Source organism: Silurus meridionalis, chromosome 2 (genome assembly GCF_014805685.1).
Source record: "Silurus meridionalis isolate SWU-2019-XX chromosome 2, ASM1480568v1, whole genome shotgun sequence".
In the NCBI taxonomy this organism is placed as follows: domain Eukaryota; kingdom Metazoa; phylum Chordata; class Actinopteri; order Siluriformes; family Siluridae; genus Silurus; species Silurus meridionalis.
The window spans coordinates 25,756,231-25,780,751 of NC_060885.1; the positions used below are offsets into that span (position 1 = coordinate 25,756,231).

Genomic DNA, 24,521 nt, shown 5'->3' on the forward strand with positions numbered 1-24,521 from the left:
GGCAGCAGGAGAAATAAAATCACAGGAACATTTGATAAAGTGTTTGGAACTGTTAAATTTGCTTATGTTACCATTTTAGAAACACTAAAGGCAATTTTACAAAATCCACAACTTCCTGATTTGTTTAAACCCAAGCATGTTCCAGAGAAAGGCATTTATGTTGACTCTAACGGATGAGTGGAGCGACAATGGAGTTTTATTTAAAGAAACATCCAAAACGTCCAAACATCCAAAGCTGGTGTTGGATCTATGATGATCCCAAATGTTAAGCTATTTTATGAGTTGCTCAGTAGCTTTTGGTTCCACAATGTCAACTGACTGTATAAGACTGTAGAAAGGACATTACTCATGTTAGTTCTCATTCTTCGGTGTTTTGTATTGCTTTATGATTTATAATTACACTCTTGATATCACCCAAATGAGGATGAGTTCCAATTTGAGTCTGGTTCCTCTCAATGTTTCTTCCTCATAACATCTAAGGGAGTTTTTCCTTGCCACAGTCACCTTAATTCTTAAATTCTGTAAACTGCTTTGAGACAATGTCCATTGTGAAAAGTGCTATAGAAATACACTTGACTTGACTTCTCCTCTATGCATGAGCTTTCTTTTCTGGAGACTCTAAAAAGCAGAAAGAAGAAACATGGAGAGAGAGAGAGAGAGAGAGAGAGAGAGAGAGAGAGAGAGCATGTGAGTGAGTGAGAGAGAGAGAGTAAAATGCAAATGTGTGTGTGTGTGTGTCTGTGTGTGTGTGTTTTAAAGTCCTCCTGCTGGGAAATGGGAGGAGAATGTAATTAGTTTCCAGGCAAGGGCTTCTGGGAACTGCAGTCCGATAGGACACTGTCTGAATGGTCATGGCATACTCTGGTAGTGAGTGGGAAAAAACAACAGGAACCAGATATGTAACATTGTCTTAAGTAATGCAGCATATTTTAAATGTAAACCCTTATTTTATACAGAAAACTATGCCTTGCAAATTCGGCTATTTTATGATGATTTTCAGACAGCTAATCCTTTGGTTCCAAAAAATCTATGTTCCACAAATTGAGTGCAATCTATTTTACATTAAGGCATTTCCCAACAGTTATTAAATGCTCATTGGTAAATAGTTAATTCAATTCATTCAATTCATTTTTATTTGTATAGTACTTTTAACAATGAACATTGTCTTATTCATTTATGCACCCTCTTTCATGAACAGGTTATTACACGCAATGGTTTTAATTCTATACTTAAGCCTCTAGTGAATGCTTCGAAAGTGCTTGAGATTGAGGGGGATAAAATCCAGTATCTGGAAGTTGTGTTAGGTGTATTGTCTAAGTCACTGGGGATAATCGTGGCTTCAGTCATTTAGGGCTCGATATTGCTCTCTTCTTAAGAAATGTTCTTAGTACAACCTCAGGGTTATCTCCACAGAACACCAGAGATGCATGCTCTGCACTGTGAAACTTTACAGACTGATTCTACACTAAACTTATGTTTAAGGTGACAAACAAAGGTGGCAAAAATACACACATCCTACACTTATGTAAAAGTACACATACTCAGGTTTTAAAATACTCTGGTAAAATTTTAAGTACTAACTATCTTTTTTTGGCAAGTTAAAATTAAGAAGTATGGGCTCTGAAATGTACTTGATACATGTAAAAAGTAAAGTAGTAGCCATTACTACTACCTGTTTTGATGTAATGCTGATAACTGGACCTCACGTCATACAACCCCTGGCAAAAAGTATGGAATCACCCCTCTCAGAAGATGTTCATTCAAATGTTTAATTGTGTAGAAAAAAAAATATGCCACAAAACAATTTTCACTCAACAATCCAAACTTCTGGCTGTATAAAACACTTTAAAAAAAAAACAAAAAAAAGAAAGATAACTATAGTCAAATACAACTGTTTTTACAGATCAAACAGAGGAAAAAAAATATGGAATCACACAAATCTGAGGAAACCTATATGGAATCACCAAATAAAAACACTACTAGTACTTTGTTGCACCCCCTCTGGCTATTATAACAGCTTGAATTCTCTGAGGCATGGATTTAACTAATGACAAACAGTATACTTCATCAATCTGTCTCCAGCTTTGTCTTATTGCAGTTTCCAGATCAGCCTTGCCGGTTGGAGGCATGTCGTGGACCATTTTCTTTAATTTCCACCACAGATTTTCAATTGGATTGAGGTCCGGACTATTTGCAGGCCATGCCATTGACATTATATGTCTTTCCTGTAGGAATGTTTTCACAGATTTTGCCCTATGGCACGATGCATTATCATCCTGAAAAATAATGCTACAATCACCAAACATCTTTCAATTGATGGAATAAGAAAAGTGCCAAAATCTCAACATAAACTTGTGCATTTATAGAAGATGTAATGACTGTCATCTCTCCCATACCTTTACCTGACATACAACCCCATATCATTAATGATTGTGGAAATTTGCATGTTTTCTTCAGGCAGTTGTCTTTATAAATTTCATTGGAACGGCACCAAACAAAAGTTCCAGCATCATCACCCTGCCCAATGCAGATTCGTGATTTATCACTGAATATAACTCTCATCCAGTCATCCACAGTCCAAGATTTTCTTTCTTTAGCCCACTGAAACCTTGTTTTTTTTCTGTTTAGATGTTAATGATGGTTTTCGTTTGGCTTTTCTGTATGTAAATCCAATTTCTTTTAGGCGATTTCTTACAGTCCGGTCACAGACATTGACTCCACTTTCTGCCCATTTGTTCCTCTTTTTTTTTGTTGTGCATTTTCTGTTTTCAAGGCATATTGTTTTAAGTTTTCTGTCTTGGCGCTTTGATGTCTTTCTTGGTCTACCAGTACGCTTCCCTTTTACAACCTTTCCATTTAATATGTACTTGGTCCAGATTTCAGACTCAGCTGACTGGGAACAACCAACATCTTTTGCAACATTCCATGAAGATTTACCTTCTTCGAGAAGTTTGATAATCCTCTCCCTTGTTTCAAGTGACATCTCTCGTGTTGGAGCCATGAGTTATGTCAATCATCTTGGTTCAACACATTACTAACGTGTGCAAGCATTTTTTTTTAACTGCAGACTAATTAGCAGTTGTAATCAGATACAGTTGTTTGTTTTAGAAATGCAAAGTGCATGGTGATTCCATATAATTTTCCTCAGATTTGTGTGATTCCATATTTTTTTCCTCTGTCTGATCTGTAAAAACATTGTAATTGACTATAGTTATCTTTTTTTGTTTGTTTTTTTAAGTGTTTTATACAGCCAGAAGTTTGGATTGTTGAGTGAAAATTGTCTTGTGGCATATATGTTCTCAAATGAATACTTTTCAAGTTTTTAATACTCTAATCAACAGTGGCATGGGCAAATATGGATGCTTTATGCAAATCTATGTTAAGAAACCATACTCAACAAAGAGCATGAAGACTAAATATTCTTGTAAATGTTTAAAATTAATATGGTATTTTAAATGACATCAATCATCAGGACACCAAAAGGAAACTACATTATGTTTCAATGTGGACAGTTAATGAACTTATATCGGAAAAACTAAGTTTCATATGGATTACATAATCAGATAATATTATATATACAGTGGGGGTCTAAATACTTTCCGTACCCACTGTGTGTGTCTGTGTGTGTGTGTGTGTGTATATATATATATATATATAGTATAGTTTCAATGTGAATTTGTTTATTTCGAGCTTTCTAGACATATATTTATTATGTCTGTGAGGCAAGTATTCACTGATATTCAGGTTGTTTTATTTGTGTGTCTGTGAAGAGAGAGATGGCATTGTGCGCACCCTGTCTGTTTTATTCATTTTACAAAAGCACAACATTTTGTTGTTACTATAAGTGTATACAAATAATTGTAGACCCTGTACAATAAAAAAAAAAGACAGAGTAATTTAAGTTTGTTTCGGTGTTATAAGGAAAATGTCTCTATCTCATCCACATTAAGCATACTTCTTGAGGCCCTCTGCCTTGCTCATTGTTAGCTTTGTAAATTTGCCTACATCTGTGGTTGTCACAACCCTCCGTTTTGTATGACCCTTGGTTTCGTTTATCACGATTCCCTTTGCGTGTTTTGGATTTGTCTTGCCTCGCTGATTGCCTTTACTTATATCAAACCTTACGATGCTGTCTTGTGGATTAAACCATTGGTCCCCAAGCCCCTGCACTGACTGGCACCGGTCCGTAGGTCAATGTATTCATGTATTCTTTCACAGAAAGAATACATACATTTCATTACTTCTATTTTATTTATTATCTGATTCTGAACAATGTTTTATTTTGAAAAATTACCGGATTTTTTACTACCTTCTTAAAGGGGCTGCTCCGGCTGGTAACACATAATATATATCCGCTATATTGAAACCCCCAAGATAGCAAAATTACCAAAAAACAACACAGTGGATTCACGATTATTATTATATTTAGAAAATACCAACTTTTATGCCGGTCATATTATTTTATTTTGTTGCATTTATCCACCACACCTTAAAGGCCGGTCCGTAAAAATATTGTCTGACATTAATCTGGTCCGTGGCGCAAAAAAGTTTGGGAACTGCTGGATTAAACTCTATTCTAATCTGCCTGCATCCGAGTCATTGGCACAGTGGTGCCAAGAGGTAAATCTTGTTCTGCAGTACATTCAAATTGTTTGATAGAAGCGACGATTTACGTTTAAATGTCATCCAATCCTGGAGCTTGTTGTGCAACATGCCCCTATTATTTGGTGAGTTAGTGCACAGATGACAAACACTGGCATCTTTCGCTTTTACAGTTTATCATATACCAGTGACCATGACCAATTTTCTTAAACATTTAATACTTGAACATCACCAACTATTCAAAAGATTATTTTCTATAAAATGAATATTTTGCCTAAGCATCACATTTTGATACTTTATCCACAGTGTATAAGAAAAATTGGAAGAATTCTGAACATTTATGCTTTATGAAGCTAAACACACATTTTATTAAAACAATTAAAACGTTTCAAAAACCTCATCAAAACACTAGCCAAAAAGCACCAATGTTGTATTGCGATGTACTGTAAGTCTCTTCGACAGTACAGATTGTCTCTTGCCCCTGGAAAGATGAAAAAAAGGAGATTGCACCCAAACAAGGAGGGGTAATGCCATAAGTTGCTTATTTTTTTAAACACCATGGCACAGAGTATCACCCTGACTTTATTATATGTAAAGAAGTGTTTTGTAAGATCAGGACTATTTCTGTAAAAGAGGAGAATTTATTATATTTTTTGGTGACCATTACCATGCTTTTATATTCTGACTGCATCCAGACAAAGTTTGTAAGGTAGTGAATCTTAATTATTTCAAACCATTTGATTTTCAGATTAAATATGATACAATAGATTCTGGATTGCATGTAGTGCTGTATTGCTATTTAAGGCAGATGTAATGATAAAATGATAGTAGATTTTCTCATGTATTTCTAATTGATGACCTATTGTTAAAAGTTTGTAATTAAAATACTGTGTATGTACACCGATCAGCCATAACAATAAAAACACTACTAGTACTTTGTTGCACCCCCTCTGGCTATTATAACAGCTTGAATTCTCTGAGGCATGGATTTAACTAATGACAAACAGTATACTTCATCAATCTGTCTCCAGCTTTGTCTTATTGCAGTTTCCAGATCAGCCTTGCCGGTTGGAGGCATGTCGTGGACCATTTTCTTTAATTTCCACCACAGATTTTCAATTGGATTGAGGTCCGGACTATTTGCAGGCCATGCCATTGACATTATATGTCTTTCCTGTAGGAATGTTTTCACAGATTTTGCCCTATGGCACGATGCATTATCATCCTGAAAAATAATGCTACAATCACCAAACATCCTTTCAATTGATGGAATAAGAAAAGTGCCAAAATCTCAACATAAACTTGTGCATTTATAGAAGATGTAATGACTGTCATCTCTCCCATACCTTTACCTGACATACAACCCCATATCATTAATGATTGTGGAAATTTGCAAAAGTGGAAAGTTGTTTAGCCATCACAGTTTAGCCCTTTTCAAAACCTCTGGGATTCTTAAACTTGACAAATTTTTGGTTTGCATCTTTGTCACAATGCTCTGAGGCTATGCAGCTCACTTCTTTTCACCTACTGGCCAAAAATAACTGTACCATGCTAAATATAAACTTTCTTTCAGCTTCTCCCATTAGGGGTCGCCACAGCGGATCATCCACATGTTTGATTTGGCACATGTTTTTACGCTGGATACCCTTCCTAACGCAACCCTCCCCTTTTATCCGGGCTTGGTACTGGCACTAAGGCTTGTGCAACCCTAATGGCTGGGGTTGGTTCCCTGACCGGGGATCGAACCTGGGCTGCAGCGTTGAGAACTGTACTATGCTAAATATAACTGCTTTTATTGCTGCTCCTGATACAATTTTTTTCTAATGTTTATCAGATTTAGCTAAATTCATCTGGATAACCTGCTGCCCATTTGTTTACCTACACCATTCCAACTATATTCATCATACAGATTATAAGCTACAGACCACTCTCCTTTCCAGTGCTCACTTAGGGAAGAGATTTAGAGCTAAAATACAGTAAGCAAATGCTTATAGCATGAAGACTGTCAGGGAACCACCAGCCACGCCTCCCTCCTACACTCAGCACACTCCTACTAACCCGCCCTCCTACTAATCAACTTCACTTGTCTCCAATCTACTCTCCCCTTCATAAGGCCCCCATTTCCACTTGCTCACCATCCAATCTGTAGTTCACACTGGCAATCATCCCTGGACTGCCAACATTACGGATTATACCCGTTTTCCGGTTTGTGCTTATACTTGAGCTTCTACTCTTGATCCACGTGTGACAGAAGATCGGCCCGGAACCGACCACTTACCTCGACCTGACCGATCCAGGATAGCATTTCTCATCTTCTTACTCACTTACAAGGGCTAAATAGAACGCCATTGGCTCATAACCAGATCATATGTGCTATTAACCAGCCACTTTGCAGAGGTTTTCTGCACCGCCACTGGACCCCCTACCCTGCGCCAAGGGTCCTCTTAGCTCACTAAGTACAGCCTCCACTTCCACACCTGGCGGCCAGCAGTGGCTGGAACAAGACCGCTCTTCTCCGAGAATACCGGCAAGGATTAAATTCGGACATTACCCCCTGGAATCTGAATTGCCGCCGGCACCCAAACGTGCTTTTTTTTCAGATGCCAGCAAAAGGAGCTTAAACTGCTCGGTCATATTTGATCATAAATGTCAAAGTAATACATCATTTAAATCTGTAAAGGGTCTACTTTCATTTGTGTATGCTCACTATATAAACAAAACGTTGTATTTTTTAAATGAATAAAATAGTCAGGGTGCGCCATCTGTCGCCTTTGTCTGCGTGATCTTCGTTTAGAAACGCGTCATCAAAAAGCGCTGAAACTCGGCCAATATCTGACACACGGAAATAAAAAATATATCTTTGGACAGCTTAAAGTGTGTAGTTTTAGAATAAGTCAGTGAAATAAACATGTTTGTGAATATGAATATAAATCATGTGAAACCAAGTAGAGGCACAGATTTTCCACCGCAGCTCATTATCTGATAATGAGCTGTGAGCGGACACGCCCCCCCCGCTATTCACAGGTAAAACAGTTCACACGTTGAGTCACACACACACACACGCCCCGGACAGTGGCATAAAACAATGCCAGAGAAGATTGTGATTCCGACGAGGAGCGTTTGCATTTTGAGTAAGTTATTTAGTCTTACATTCTGATCATATAAAACTCATATTGTTTGTAGACATCTCTGCCTAGCTTTTGTCAGCATTGCCTTTTAATGTTACAACAAAAATCTGCCAATATCTGCTCATTTGTAACATTAACTGTTTGTAATTGTATGCCCTAAATATTGTTGACGTTAAATAAAGTTATATTTTAGCCTCAGTTCAGTTTTGGTTAGTGTCACTGATCATCCTGAAAGGCTGTTATGTAGTGTTAGCCAGCAGAGATGTTCCGGAATGCTGAGGTGTAAATGCTATATGTACAATGCATGCTAACAAATATATATTGTTTAAGTGTATTAATCAAAAATACTAAAAAATATATTGTTTGATTATTTTTAGGAATGTGGCTGCATCACCCTTGCCTTCACTGGAAACTCACACCAGGCCACACAGGGGTCACTCCATTTTGAGTTCGACCGAGAATCATCCTGAGTAAGTACATATTTTATATTTTCTTAAATTATATTTAGTTTGAATCATTATTGCATTGTATGACATATGCAAACAACTTTACCAATGACACAATTAGTGATGTTCGTGTGTGTGTGTGTGTGTGTGTGTGTGTGTGTGTGTGTGTGTTTGTTTCATAAACAGATGTGATCAAGCACCTGCTCCAAAAAGGGCAAAGGCAGCACACACAGTCCACCATGTCATGGCAGGATCAGACAGATAACGACACAGTTCCACAGACTCTGCGATTCCTGCCCGCACATTAACCTGGACCTCAACTGAGGTCTTCTGACTCTCATTCTCCATGTAGTCTATATAAAATGTTTTTCTCGGAGAGAATGCTCAAGCTGCCAAGTCAATAGCCAAGGGACGCAAATACAAATGGAGAGATGTAACCGTGAGTGAGATGTATCGCTACATTGGGCTCTTATTTTACATGGCAATGGTAAAGTTGCCCTCCATCATAGACTACTGGCGACAGAGCAGAATTTTCACAGTTCCCTTTCCAGCAACAATTATGTCAAGGGACAGATACAGGACAATTTTGTGGAATGTACACATTAGTCACCCAGATGCAGACAAAGAAAACGACAGAAAGAGGGGCACATCTGAACATGACCGTCTGTTCAGAGTGAAACCGCTTATGGATACAATCCGTAAGACCTGCAAAGCAATGTATCATCCCAGAAGACATTTAGCCATGGATGAGAGCATGGTAGCATGCAAAGCTAACACTGGGAGGACACAGTACATGAAAGCCAAGCCAACTAAGTGGGGGTTCAAGTTGTTTGTTCTTGCTGATTCCTCAAATGGATACACTATTATTATTTAATGCATAGTATTGTAGCCCTACAGGCTAGGATTCGCGGAACCCAACTGTAGTGTATTGTTTTTGTTGCACTCTTTATTTTTTATACATATTGTACTGTATTGTTTTGTTGTTACACAATTCCTTTTTTAATACTATCCTTGCTAATGTGTGTTTTAAATAAACCACAAAGGAAACACATTCCTTGTTGTAGTTTTGTACTTCTTACTGTGATCCTGGCTCAGTGATCCACAGCTCATTATGTAATCGACAGCTCATTATGCAACCCATTGTCTGCGAAGCTGTCAGTCACAGCATGTCGACGCCTCTTCGCATATGGCCTTTCAAAGTAGAAAGTGTCTTTTTAAATTTTAAATCAAAGTATTGTTTAATGTGAATGAGCAGGCAGGATGATTTTCACATGATTAAAAAAAAAACCCTACATTAGAAGCTCTGGTCTCAAAAAGTCTTGGGAAAACAAGTTTACTATAGGTATTGTGGCCTTATTTCAGTAAGTTTTTTTTTTTGCTTTTTCAAAAACCACGCGTAAACCTTATTTTGTCAAAAATACAAACAAACAAATATAAGTTGTTTACATATTATGGTAGCACAGTTTGTGCTGAATACAGTGTAATAAGTCTTTTGTCAATAATATATTTTAAAAGCAACTAAAAAGAACCAAATGTAAGAGCATGTCAAAATCTCTCAAGGGGCCAAAAACACCCTCAGACTCCAGAGGGTTAAGCTGGCCATAGCCATCTACGATGATAAGCTGGGGGTAGAAGGCTTTCATTCAGTGGTCCATCCGCATTTTCCAGCGGCTAGTGACTTGTCGTTCCCCGGCAACGAAACCTGCCCCTCCACACAATCCACACACTCCACACTCTCTTCTACTCCAGAACCTGAACCCATGCAAGTTGAATCCCAATGGCTGTCGAGAAGAGAGAGAGAGAGAGAGCACCGCCTCCTAAGCAGAGTCTGCCTGTATTGTGGCAAGCACAGACACCTTATTTCCCAGTGTCCGGCCCGACCCGCAGTACTGCTGACTTCACCGCAAAAATCACTCACTTATCTAAGCTCCCGGTCACACTAATCACCCCCATGATCTTCCTTCTGGTCTCCGGCTCAGCGGGCAACTTCATCTCCCAGGACTGCCTAGAGCAGCTTCAGCTACACCGGGAGAGAGGGACATGGAAGCTTGCGGTGCAAACCATCCAAAAGAGCCCCTCAGGGCATGGCTGGGTGAAGTACTGTACCCCAGTGGTCATCCTCCAGGTAAGCTTGTTCCATCGTGAGGAGATCTGGTTCCTTGTCCTTGAGAACTCCACAGAAAGCATCATCCCTGGCTGGCACTACACGCACCGAAGTTCTTCTGGAACCCGTGTGACATCCTTGAGTGGAGCTACCAGTACAGGGAGCAATGTCTTCACCACCTTCCCCGTCCGTGTCCTTTCCCGATCCCCCTAGCAGCCACGTTAGTGGAGAGCCCGGAGAACTCCCGGAGTACCGATCGTTTATGGATATATTCAGCAAGCAGGCGGTGATTCGCCTGCAACCCCACCATCCTTGGGACTACGTCATTGACCTGGTGCCAGACGCAAAGCTGCCTAAAGGCCGGGTGTACCCGTTATCGATTCCAGAGCGCGCAGCAATGGAGGATTACGTCCAACAAGCCCTTTGGCAGGGCTTCATCACTCCATCCTCCTCCCCCGCAGCCTCCAGCTTCTTCATTGTGGAGAAGAAAGGAGGAGGTCCCAAGAGGATCTACGGGGAGCAAGGATCTTCATGAAACTAGACCTCTGCAGTGCCTACAATCTGGTGTGTATCCCCAAGGGAGATGAGTGGAAGACGAACTTTATCACTTCCTCTGGGCACTACGAGTATCGCGTCATGCCGTATGGTCTATCCATTTCCTCCGGTGTTCCAAACCTTCATGAACTAAGCTCTCCTCCGTGGAACAAATCTATTATGGGAACAAGGAGCTTTTGGCCATCAGACTGGCGCTCGAGGAGTGGCGTCACTGGCTGGAGGGGGTGGCACTCCGCGTCTGCTTTACCATTACCTACCGCCAGGCTCCAAGAATGGCAAGGCCGACACCCTGTCCCGGATCCATGGTCCCGATGAGCCATTGTTCCTTCTAATCTAATCCTCAGCCCCATCGTCTGGGAGTTGGAGGAGGAGATCCAGGCCATGGCGCAACCCCCACGGTATGCCCAGAAGGAAGGACGTTCATCCCAGCTGGTCCCCCTGCCCATTCCGCAGCACCCGTGGTCACATCTAGGGTAGATTTCATCATGGACCTGCCCAACTCAAATGGTGGTGTACCGATTCTCCAAGGCTTGCAAGCTGGTTCCCCTCCGTGGCCTGCCTACAGCCCTAGAGACCACAGAAGCGCTCTTCCATTACATCTTCCGGAACTTGTCCGACCGGGGACCCCAGTTTACATCCCATGTGTGGAAGGTGTTCTTTCGACTCCTAGGGGTCACAGTGAATCTGTTGTCGGGATACCACCCACAGACCAACAGGCAGATGGAGCAGAAGATACAGGAGCTGGCAACAAACAGCCTGGAATCGCTTCCTCCCCTGGGCCAAGTACGCGCAGAACTCCCTGCGCCACTGTTTCCAAAAGAGCGTGAACATGTGAAAAGCTGCACACACCCAGCCCCAATGTACCGTCAGAACCACCCAGAGGTTCGCAGATCCTCGGAGGTCGGAAGCCCCCCTTACCAACCGGGTGATCAGGTCTGGTTGTCCACCCGAGATCTGCGCCTACAGCTACCCTGCAGGAAACTCTCCCCCGTTTCATCGGGCCGTTCCAGATCATCAGGTTGGTGAATGACGTGGCCTATCGGCTCAACCTGCCCCCTAGGTACTGCATCCAGCCGACCTTTAATGTGTCACTCCTGAAACCCTTCATGCCCCCCACCACGGAGCACCCTGGGGTCACCATAGATCCTCCTCCCCCCGGAGATGCTGGACCAGCATTATGGATTATACCTGTTTTCCGGTTCGTGCTTATAGTACACAGCTTCTGCCTCGTGTACTGAGACTAATAAAGCATTTGCCTGTGCTCTGGTTTCTGACTCTTGATCCACGCATGACAAAGACCCTCTTATCTCACTCTGAATTAGTCACTGTAGCTGCAACAGAGACTTTCACTTTATCTATCTTTGCATCAATGCCACACTCTTTTTAATTTTTTATCAATTTTGTAAAGATTTTAAACAAACTTTTTTCTTTTTTTCTTTCACTTTGTTATTATGGAGTATCGTTTGTAGAGTTTTGAGATAAAATAATGAATTTAATCTTTTATTATAATCTTTAATGATCTTTAATTTTTGAATAAGGCTGCAACATTCTGTAACAAAATGTGAAAAAAGTGAAGTGGCGTAAATAAGTTCCAGATAAACTGTATAGATGAGTGAGCCAAAATCTTCTACAATAGTGTGTGAAACAGAAGTCATACAGAAAATAAATACTAGTTATTGCTGTTAAAGGAGGTTCATAAAGCTACTGAATCATAAGGTAATATGTATTTTCCACACATGGTTTCTTCATTTTGCCTTTATTTTTGTGATACAGGGTGACTGAAGGGAGTCAGATGTTTATGAACAGTTAGTACACAGTAAGCAGTGATGAGAGGGGGACGAGCTAGGCACAATAAAGCATTGGACGTTACAATATCGTTTGTTTGCTTTCAACAGCTTTGTTTGAAGTAGTGAGTCTATCACAGCAACGTGAGGGACAATTTTAAGGAGGAGGAGTAAAAGCTGTATTCAAGAGGATGGTCGTCATCTAAAACAGTGTTCCCCAACCCCCAGGCCACAAACTGGCACCGGTCTGTTGGTCAATTGGCACAAAAGAATACATAACTTTCATTATTTCTGTTTTATTTATTATCTGATTCTGAACGGATTTATTTTGAAAAATTGCCGGATTCTCTCCGCCACATCTGTCTATGACTCACTCTTGATGCATGTCAAGATGCTTGTCTCGGTCACGTCTTACCTACAAACTTAAGACGTGCCTGGACATGTGCTGGTTTAAGCAGGGGAACCTTCTGTGCCATGCATGATTTCAAACCATGACGTCTTAGTGTATTACCAACAGTAACCTTGGAAACGGTGGTCCCAGCTCTTTTCAGGTCATTGACCAGCTCCTCCTGTGTAGTTCTGGGCTGATTTCTTACCTTCCTTAGGATCATTGAGACCCCACGAGGTGAGATCTTGCATGGAGCCCCAGTCCGAGGGAGATTGACAGTCATGTTTAGCTTCTTCCATTTTCTAATGATTGCTCCAACAGTGGACCTTTTTTCACCAAGCTGCTTGGCAATTTCCCCGTAGCCCTTTCCAGCCTTGTGGAGGTTACAATTTTGTCTCTAGTGTCTTTGGACAGCTCTTTGGTCTTGGCCATGTTAGTAGTTGGATTTTTACTGATTGTATGGTGTGGACAGGTGTCTTTATGCAGCTAATGACCTCAAACAGGTGCATCTAATTTAGGATAATAAATGTAGTGGAGGTGGACATTTTAAAGGCAGACTAACAGGTCTTTGAGGGTCAGAATTCTAGTTAATAGACAGGTGTTCAAATACTTATTTGCAGCTGTATCATATAAATAAATAGTTTAAAAATCATACATTGTGATTTCTGTATTTTTTTTCTGTCTCTCACAGTGGACATGCACCTACGATGACAATTTCAGACCCCTCCATGATTTCTAAGTGGGAGAACTTGCAAAATAGCAGGGTGTTCAAATACTTATTTTCCTCACTGTATATATATATATATATATATATATATATATATATATATATATATATATATATATATATATATATATAAATGTTCATAAGTATTCAGATAATTTACTCAGAACTTATAATAATAATAATAATAATAATAATAATAATAATATGTTTAATTTATATAGCGCCTTTCCCAAGCTCAAGGATGCTTTACAAGGTACAATATTTCAAGACAGATGAAACATAGTGAACATGCATATACATATTTGTCGGACACTTAGTTGAAGTAGCTTTGGCAGCATTTACAGGCTTTTAAATTTACAAGTCTTTTTGGGTATGATATAACAAGCTTTACACGCTTGGATTGAGGCATTTTCTACCATTCTTCATGGCAAATCCTCTCAAACTGGGGCAAGTCAGGTTTCTTTAGAGATGTTCATTAAGGTTAAAGTCTGGGCCATTTTAAAAACATTCACAGAATTTTCCATGTAAAAAGTTGAACCTTGAGCCCAGTCTGAGGTCCTGAGCGATGTGTGGAACAGGTTCCCCTTCAGGAACTCAAGCTGCATCAAAAAGCATTAAAATGCACATAGAGTGAAAAGGGCCGCTAGCTTCTGTTTGTTCATGAAGAGCTCTATGTGCGTATGTGTCTATGGTAAGTGGAAAATGCTAAATGTCTGAAAAAATAGAAAATAGAAAAAAGAAAAAAAAAAAGAAAATTAAAGCAAGCATGAAGAGTAAGCACTCTTCAGGCCCCAGCTCCTAATCTCCGATCTCTCCACTGAGGTGGTAGAAATTATTCTGGGAGGTCGTATGGCGCACCTCTTGACCACTTGACCTTAGTGCCACTCCTGGCCCCTCTGTTATTCGACCTAGCTGTGCCCATCCACACTAGGCAGGGATTTGTCTCCACTAATGTACTGAAGGCCCCACCCTTAATCCAAGATGGCAGAAACCATGTTTGTCCTGTATTGTTTGTTTTTTGTTTGGAAAAGGCATCTCTTTTAAATATTATTTTATTTAAATTGAAATGCACTTGAGCTGTCTTTTGCGTTTTTGTTTGTTTTGTGATTGTGTGATTTAATTTGTTCTGCTATTTTGGCCAGGTCTCTCTTGAAAAAGATTCTATATCTCAATGAGACTAAAATGGTTAAATAAATGTTAAAAAAAAAAATAAAATTGGTCAAGCTGGTGTTATTGGACTCTCGTTTCTGAAGCATTGTTGACGCAGCTCGGGTTGCTGGAGGGGAATGTCTCCAGGTGATGTATGTAACCATGCTTCCCCGAAGGGAACGAGATGCTGCATCTCTATGCCACACTTCTGCCATCCCTGTAGTGCTTCCTTCCCTTTTTAGAAGCTAGCGCCGTTTTCACTCCATGTGTGTTTTATAGCTTCCTGGTCATGACTTCACCCCGCTGGTGACACTGTGTTTTCCATTGGACTGATTACACACATGACTCATAGCGTAGACAATACATAACCTAGAGACATTTTTATTGAGAACATCTATGTACTTTGCTCCATTTAGCTTTCCCTCAACCCTGACTAGTCTCCCAGTCCCTGCTGCAGAAAAACACCCCCACAGCATGATGCTGCCACCATCTTGTTAAACTTTTTGGATGGTTTTGAAGAGGTGATGAGCAGTGACTGATTTCCTCCAGGGATAACATTTAGAATTAAAGCCAGAAAATCTTGTTACACCAGTCTGAGAGTCCTTTAGGTGTATATTGGCAAACTGGGCTTCCATGGGTCTTGCACTGAGGAAAATCTTCTGTCCAGACACGTTCTGGAGCAAATTTACTATTGGGTCTCCTCTCTTACTAAGGCCCTGGTTACTCAGTTAGGCCGGGTGACCAGGTCTTGGAAGAGTTCTGGTTGTGCCAAACTTCTTCCATTTAAGAATTATGGAGGCCACGGTGTTATTGAGAATTTCAATGCAACAAAATTTTCTTGTAGCCTTGCAACAATGTCTTTGAGCTCTGCAGGCAGTTATTTTGACCTCATCTGTGCCTTTCAAATCATACCCAATCACACGATCAAGAGATATGGGAGGCACCTAAACTAATATTCAAGTGTTGTTGCAAAGGGTCTGAATACTTATGTACATGTGATATAAAAAAAAAATAATTCTGTTAAAAAAAAAAAATGTACAGACATTTCTAGATTTCTGTTTTGCTTTGTCATTATGGGGTACTGAGTGTAGATCAATGACAAAAAAATCAATCCGAATGATTGTAGTATCAGACTGTAACATAAAACTGAAAATAGTGAAGGGGGTCTGAATACTTTCTGAATGCACTGTATATGTCTATGATGAATACTGTGTAAAAATACATGTTCTTACCTCTTCCTCTTCACTGGTGCCACCTTCCTCCTGTACTTCCTCTTCCTCCTCCTCATTTTCTTCACTGCTGGAACTTTCATACTTAACCTCAGTTCTCCATGAACTAGGCACAGTACCACTGCACTGGAAATTCCAAGCTGCACTCATCACTAATTAAGCCAATACACAGAAATTTTTATAATTACACAATTACAGGTTCTGTAAATCCCAACTATTCAAAATTTAGGTCACACTGTTTCAGGTACTATCCATTATCTGTTATTTTTTGGTTTCTAAAAATTGGTGAAAATCATACAGTACTCTAGGCCTGGATAAATAACAACAAACAATTGAAGAAGTGTGTATGTTCCTCTTCCATTACTATATGACTATTTTAGCTAATCATTGTGATTGATACAAATCATAGTTTAAGGAGGGAAACTAAAGTCTATTCATATTAATAGTACAGACATATTGAAAATGCCATTGATGTTAAACATTTGAAAACACTGCCATACACTGCCACTGCCATACACTGAGGCAATTTATAGTCATACCAATTTTATCATGTTCTGGAAAAGGTTAGCTCTACACTGTAACATGTACACATTGATTTGACTACATTACTGGCATGAACAGCACTTTTGAAACAGGGAAAGTGAACATTTAATTGTTTTCTGTACTAGTAATGGGTCAGTGGAAATGGTGTTAGTGTAGTTGCTCACCTGGCTTAAGGCTGGCTTCTGCTTTTGGATCCATTTCACTATCAAGTTCCTTAATGTCTTTCCGTAAAATCATATAACTGAAAGACAGAAACACTATAATTCAACATGGTAACAAGATTTTTATTACTGTTGATCAACAGACATTAATTTTAAAACAAATGACCTTGCCAGCTCTTCAAAGTGGCATCTCTAAACCTACAAAACCACAATGTTCTACTGTTACACAATTACTGATACATACAAAGGAATGATTATTGCAAATTAATTAAGAATGGATAGCTACATTAAAATGGTGTATAATCATGTGTCATCATTAAAAACCTCATGCCATGTGCAGTCACCTGAGAAATGGACATAAAAAAATTATCTGGCCTTATCAGGTCTTAAAATTAGGCAAACACAATCTCAGATGAATAACACCACCTGACAAAAAACATAATATCAGATTAGATAACATCTTATGCAAACAGCCCACCGAATCATACAATTGTAATGATTTTATTCAGAATGACAAAAAATTGTGCATGTAAACATGGCAACTGAGGCTTTATGTGGTGTTGAGCTGTTGAAAGTATATGTTTATCACTGCATGTTTAATAGTATTTGTGAACTGTACTACAGTCAACCGCCAAAAATTCGCAGTTTGGAAATGTCTAGATCAATTCACTAAGATACCATAGGGGATGTGGGGGTGCATCCAAAATGTGCAGATTTTAGGAACTTGCAGGGGTTACGTTCTAAGACCACCAGGAGGCCACTGTACATGTGAAACAGCTCAAATCAACAATGAGTGAGTTATGTATTACATAATCTTGTCTTTTAAGAATTCATTCTACTCTAACACGTTTACAAATATCAAGGATTTTAAATGATAAATAATGACTTAAATAATATTTTAGAGCTGAGAGAATATGTAAACATAGTTTGAAAAATGGAGTAGGGTCAAGAGAGCACATGGAGAAACTGGACTTAGGTACTTAGGTATCAGATTTTCTTATGTCAGATTAGTCAATTAGGTCTAAAAAAAAAACAAAACAAAAAAAAAGCAACAAGGGAATAGAGGAATGGGTAAGCTGTCTATGAGATGAAGGATGATACCAGCTGTGTTCATGTATACAAGCCAGCGGCTGTTACGGTACCAAAATCATGCAACAACAAATCTGCATGATGATGTACTTAATAACTGCTGCAATCTCAGCTACAAAGACCATGCCCACAGTCCTGTTGTTGTCTGCCTGATGCCGGTGGTGGGGAGATTACATCCGACTCCAGTGGACCACGTGGTGAGAGTTTGGCGACTACTGCATCTTTGTTTTCACACAGACGTGGCTCAGCGACAGAGTTCCAGAGGCCGGCACTCAGCTAGACTTGCTAGCCTAGTTCTGTGCTGACAGAAATGCAGCTCTGTGCGGTAAGACTCACAATGGTGGTGTGGGTGTTTTATATCAACATAGAAGGGTGTAAGTGCTTGTCTCCAGCTTTTGCTCCAGCGGAGTTTGTGACTGTAAGGTGCAGGCCATTTTATTTACCACGAGCAATCACCACTGCTTTCATTGTTGGAGTGTACATTCCCCACAGCCCTAATGTTAAGTAGCCACTGTGTGAACCCTATGGGGCTATTAGCAACCTGAAAAATGTTTACCTAAATGGACTGGTCATTATCACTGGAGATTTCAATGATGCCAAACTACCCCGAGTCATCAGAGAGGCAAAGCCTCTTTCTTTTAGGACAGGGGAGACACCCAGCACATGTGGCAGGTCATCCAGGCGGTCACAAACTGCAAGACAACTTCGCCTGCTTGTGACTGTGAGGTTGGGGCCCCTCACGGCTGTGTGCTTTGCACACTGCTGTTCACTCTCCTGACTCATGACAGTGTAGTAAAGCACAGCTTGAATCACATCATTATCTTCGCCGATGACACGACCGTGGTGGATCTCATTAGAAAGAACGACGAGTCAGCATACAGTAAGGTAGTGAAACAGCTGGTATAGAGCCAACAACCTGTCTCTGAACGTTGACAAAACCAAAAAGATGGTTGTTATCTTTAGAAAAGCACAGAGCATCCATTCTTTACTGATATTCGATGGATCCTCCTTGAAGATCGTCAGTCTGGTGGAGAACATCACCTGGTCACTCAACACCAGCTCCATCATCAAGAAAGCCCAGCAGCACCTCTACTTCCTAAGAAGGTTGAGGAAAGCATATCTCCCTCCAACCCTACTAACCACATTCTACATGTAATGTGGTTGGCTTTATGGATGCAGTGTGTGGTGTAAATGTCTGTGATAGAGGGACGAAAGACTCTGATGGTCTTCTCATCTGTCCCCACCATCCTCTGTAGCAGGGGTGGGCAATTAATTTTTACAAGGGGCCACATGAGAAACCTGAATTGTGACAGAGGGCCACACCAACGGTAAAAGATTGTCAATTATTAGAACCATTGCATTTATTGCTATGAGTGTGTACTAACCTCACTAAAATCAATGCATTGCAATTCAAAGAATTTAAATGCAAATTATAAATTATTGTTATACCATACATAGTATTGACAGACAGGCAGCAGTCAATTATTATTAGCAAAAGTCTGTTAAACGAAAATAATTGACCGCCGAACTTTAGGAAGCCCATTTAAGTGAATGGAACATTCTAATCTATAGCATTAGGAAGAGCTGTGTAATAAATAATAATATATTATAATAATTATTATTTTCGGGATCCACGGGGAATGTTTCAAAGATCAACCCGTCGAGCCACTGGCGACCACTGATTTAAGGCAATGAATTCCATAATTTTTTGTGTTATGCCTTTTGCCTTGGCACCATCACTGGAAAACTTTCCTGCCTTTTCAAAAACATCCTCTACAGATGGAGTGCGCATGCTCGGATTGACTACTTTTCTGCGCCGCATTTTTCTCATATTTAGAATGGCAATCGGGATATTTGAATTTCAGGTGATAAATTGAACCCGACTTGGAAAAACTCTTTGCAGATACACCCCCTCTTAAAATTTCAGCATTGCATGTTTTGCAAATCGCTATCCGCACACCGCAGACATGTTGGCTCTTATCCAGATAACCGTGTGCTGGCTGCGCTTTTTTATTGCGTCATTACAATTGTGTTACAATATAGTTTTTCCTCTCAAGCCATCAGGCTCCTCAACACACAGAACTGAAATGAACCAAACTCACACACATACACACAACTGTGTGTTACTGAACTGTACGACCTGAACTCAACAAACACTCACTACTTATTTCGATTCATTCACATCCCTGTCTATAGCACCACCAATTACATTTAATATTATTATATACAGTGCATATATATACAGTAGGGTGTTTTGTGCATCTGTCCCACTCTGTCTCGTGTTGTCTTTTGTCTACACTGTTTGCACTAGGTTGCACACGAGGCGAGGACACTTACTTTAGTCCTTAGCTTTGTGTTCTGTAGGTTATGTAGCTATGTTGTGTGATGTAGCTCTATGTTGTTTCATGTAGCACCAGCGTTCTGAAGAGATTTTTAAATTTTACTGTATACTGCGTCAGCTATATATAGTTAAAATGACGATAAAAGTTGACTCTTGACTTGAGATAAGAACTGTAATAAAAGGACTTTGTGTCACCCAAATGAGGATGGGTTCCCTATTGAGTCTAGTTCCTCTCAAGGTTTCTTCCTCATAAAAACTCTAAAATTATAACAACAAATATAGAAAAAATATCAGAAAAATATATCAGAAAAAATAGCTTCTATAGGCTAAAGTGACAAGTATTTATTGTGACCTTCCCTTACACTTGAGGAACCCAGCTCTCCTAAACCTAAATGGAATGGACCATAATAAATAAATTGCACCCTTAATTACTTGCACCTCCCTTAAAAAACTGAACTTAACCCTCGTTAGCTGTCCAATTATAGCTGTCCAACCTTCCATTTATCTCCGAAATCCTAGAAAATAATGTAGCACATTAACGCTGAACGAGGTAACATTTAGGATTTAGGCCTCATCATAGCAAAGAGACACTGCTGGATGTGATAAATGACCTGTTATTAGATGCTGATCAGAGTTGTGTCTTCTTGCTTGAGTTGCTTGAACAGTTTTTGACACTATTGATCATAACCCCCTCTTGATAGATCTAACCCCCTTGCTATACTAGAAAATATTGTTGAAATTAAGAGAACAGTTCTCTCCTGGCTCAGGTTATTAGCAGTTTGTTGATGTAAATGGTGAGTTCTCCGCACTCACTGAGGGAAAGCTTGGTGTTCCACAAGAATCTGTCTTAGGCCCACTGCCTTTTTCTTTATATACAGTGGGTACGGAAAGTATTCAGTCCCCCTTACATTTTTCACTCTTTGTTATATTGCAGCCATTTGCTAAAATCTTTTAAGTTTATTTTTTTCCTCATTTATGTACACATAGCACTCCATATTGACAGAAAAACACAGAATTGTTGACATTTTTGCAGATTTAATAAAAAAGAAAAACTGAAATATCACATGGTCCTAAGTATTCAGACCCTTTGCTCAGTATTTAGTAGAAGAACCCTTTTGATCTAATACAGCCATGAGTCTGTTTGGGAAAGTTGCAACAAGGTTTTCACACATGGATTTGTGGATCTTCTGCCATTCCTCCTTGCAGATCCTCTCCAGTTCTGTCAGGTTGGATGGTAAACGTTGGTGGACAGCCATTTTTAGGTCTCTCCAAAGATGCTCAATTGGGTTTTAGTCAGGGCTCTGGCTGGGCCATTCAAGAACAGTCACAGAGTTATTGTGAAGCCACTCCTTCGTTATTTTAGCTGTGTGCTTAGGGTCATTGTCTTGTTGGAAGGTAAACCTTCGGCCCAGTCTGAGGTCTAGAGCACTCTGGAGAAGGTTTGCGTCCAGGATATCCCTGTACTTTGCCGCATTCATCTTTCCCTCGATTGCAACCAGTCGTCCTGTCCCTGCAGCTGAAAAACACCCCCACCATGCTTCACTGTTGGGACTGTAGTGGACAGGTGATAAGCAGTGCCTAATTTTCTTTACACATACAGCTTAGAATTAAGGCCAAAAAGTTCTATCTTGGTCTCATCAGACCAGATAATCTTATTTCTTACCATCTTGGAGTCCTCCAGGTGTTTTATAGCAAACTCCATGCAGGCTTTCATGTGTGTTGCACTGAGGAGAGACTTCCGTCGGGCCACTCTGCCATAAAGCCCCAACTGGTGGAGGGCTGCTGTGATGGTTGACTTTCTACAACTTTCTCCCATCTCCTGACTGCATCTCTGGAGCTTAGCCACAGTGATGTTTGGTTTCTTCTTTACCTCTCTCACCAAGGCTCTTCTCCCCCGATAGCTCAGTTTGGCCGGACGCCCAGCTCTAGGAAGGGTTCTGGTCGTCCCAAACGTCTTCCATTAGAGGATTATGAAGGCCACTGTGCTCTTAGGAACCTTAAGTGCAGCAGAAATTTCTTTGTAACCTTGGCCAGATCTGTGCCTTGCCACAATTCTGTCTCTGAGCTCTTCAGGCAGTTCCTTTGACCTCATGATTCTCATTTGCTCTGACATGCATTGTGATCTGTAAGGTCTTATATAGACAGGTGTGTGGCTTTCCTAATCAAGTCCAATCAGTATAATCAAACACAGCTGGAATCAAATGAAGTTGAAGAACCATTTTAAGGATGATCAGAAGAAATGGATAGCACCTGAGTTAAATATATGAGTGTCACAGCAAAGGGTCTGAATACTTAGGACCATGTGATATTTCAGTTTTTCTTTTTTAATAAATCTGCAAAAATTTCAACAATTCTGTGTTTTTCTGTCAAGATGGGGTGCTATGTGTACATTAATGAGGAGAAGAAATTAACTTAAATGATTTTAGCAAATGGCTGCAGTATAACAAAGAGTAAGAAAATTTAAGGGGTCTGAATACTTTCCGTACCCACTGTATGCTGCCTCTGGGTGAAATTATATGTAAACATTGTATTAGCTTCCATTGTTATGCTGATGATACACAGTTGTATGTTCTAATCAAAATCAAATAAGGAAGACCAGCTTAACAATGTTGAGGAGTGTGTAAAGGACATAAGACAGTGTATGTTTTATAACTTTCTTCTGTTTAACTCGGATTAAATCAAAGTACTTTTACTAGGACCACATGCACCTAGAAGTAAACTTTTGGATTACGTAGCATTCTGGATGGGATTTCTGTCTTAGTGCATACAGCAGTGAAAGACCTTGGTGCGATTATTTTCTATAAACTTTTCTTTGACACTTATGTAAATAACATTACCAGGACAGATTTCTTTCACCTTCCCAAATAAAAAATATAAATATGATGTTACAGGATGCAGAAAAAACTAGTTCATACTTTTTTTCTAGATTAGACTACTGCAAAGCTTTACTGTCTGGGTGTTATAAAGTGCATAAATACGCTTCAGTTTGTCTAGAATGCAGCAGCAAAAGACCTTACCAGATCTAGAAAATATGACCACCCCTGTTTTAATCAGTCTACACTGGCTCCCCATTAAATCTCGCATTTATAACAAAATACTACTACTGATGCAGTGATAAAGCACTGGTCTCACACCGCAGTATCTGAGTATCTATCAGAGTTTTGTTAAAAGTCAAGACTGAAAACATATTTATTTAGTCAATCCTTTTGTCAGTAGGTGTGTCTTAGGTCTTTCCTCTATGGCAGGGGTATTCATAAAAAAATTAAAGAGGGCTAGTTAAAGAAAATTTCTTGAAGCAAAGGTCCGGAAGGTTAAAATGTCAACTATTTAGTGTGATATACATTTAAGTAGACTAGTAGTTGTATCAACGTCTGCATGTAATCAATACCTGACAGTCAAATCAAAGGAATTCAGTACAATTAAAATAAACCTTTTGACAATATTTATTGTCACGTAACATAGAACTGAACACATACAGTATATCTGACTGTAGATATTTATAATGTTTTTTTCATTAACTAAATAAAAGTAGGGCTGCATGTCAAAATAAGAGAAAACAAATCAAATGGGAAAAGTGTGCACGTTCAAATAAAGTGCTTAAATTCAGAAAAATAAAATAAATGGAGAAAAGGTTTGAATTTCCCATTTTCTGTTTCACATTTTGACTCAACAGTCTCAACCAATGTTACAGATAATAAATCTCAACACAACTTAACAATTGAACCGTTTTAGAGAATTACTTTCTTCCTCCGTTATATCTCACTCCCCCACCTTTTGCTCAGTGAGAGAATTGAGCTCTAGCTTATCCTGCCAGGATTTTAAGCTTGGGCTTGAATGGAGTCATTCTCAAACACATGTGGAGGTCCTCATTGGTGAGCCTGGAACGATATTTAGTTTTGATTATGTTCATTGTGGAGAAAGCTGCCTCGCAATTGTATGTGGAGCCAAACATGGTCAAGATGTATAGAGCTACTTTCCGCAGACCTGGGAAAGCTCTCTCAGGGATCATTTGGAGCCAGAAAGTAGATGGGTCAGTTCTGACAAACTGCTCTTTCAGGGCCACATCTGCTTGGATATCAACCAATTGCATCTGGGAGGCCCAGCATTTACCAACGTAAAGTGCTGTGTGACTTCCTTTGAGAACCCCCTGACATCTGTGATAAAAAATGGGTTCTGAATGAACATGGTGAGCTGCAGTCCAAAGCTGAAGTTTACAATCAGCTTATCAATAAAGTCAACAAAAGAAGACATCTCTCTGTCCCTGAACCTGTTCCT

General features: G+C 39.8%; 1 protein-coding gene across 1 annotated transcript in view; it reads right to left on the minus strand.

Moving 5' to 3' along the window:
- Positions 1 to 24,521, minus strand: part of arid4b (AT-rich interaction domain 4B) — a 165,712-nt gene that overhangs the window by 63,610 nt on the left and 77,581 nt on the right. Inside the window, 2 exon segments of the mRNA XM_046871718.1 lie at positions 16,116 to 16,264; positions 16,820 to 16,896. Coding sequence (XP_046727674.1) covers positions 16,116 to 16,264; positions 16,820 to 16,896 — 226 coding nt within the window.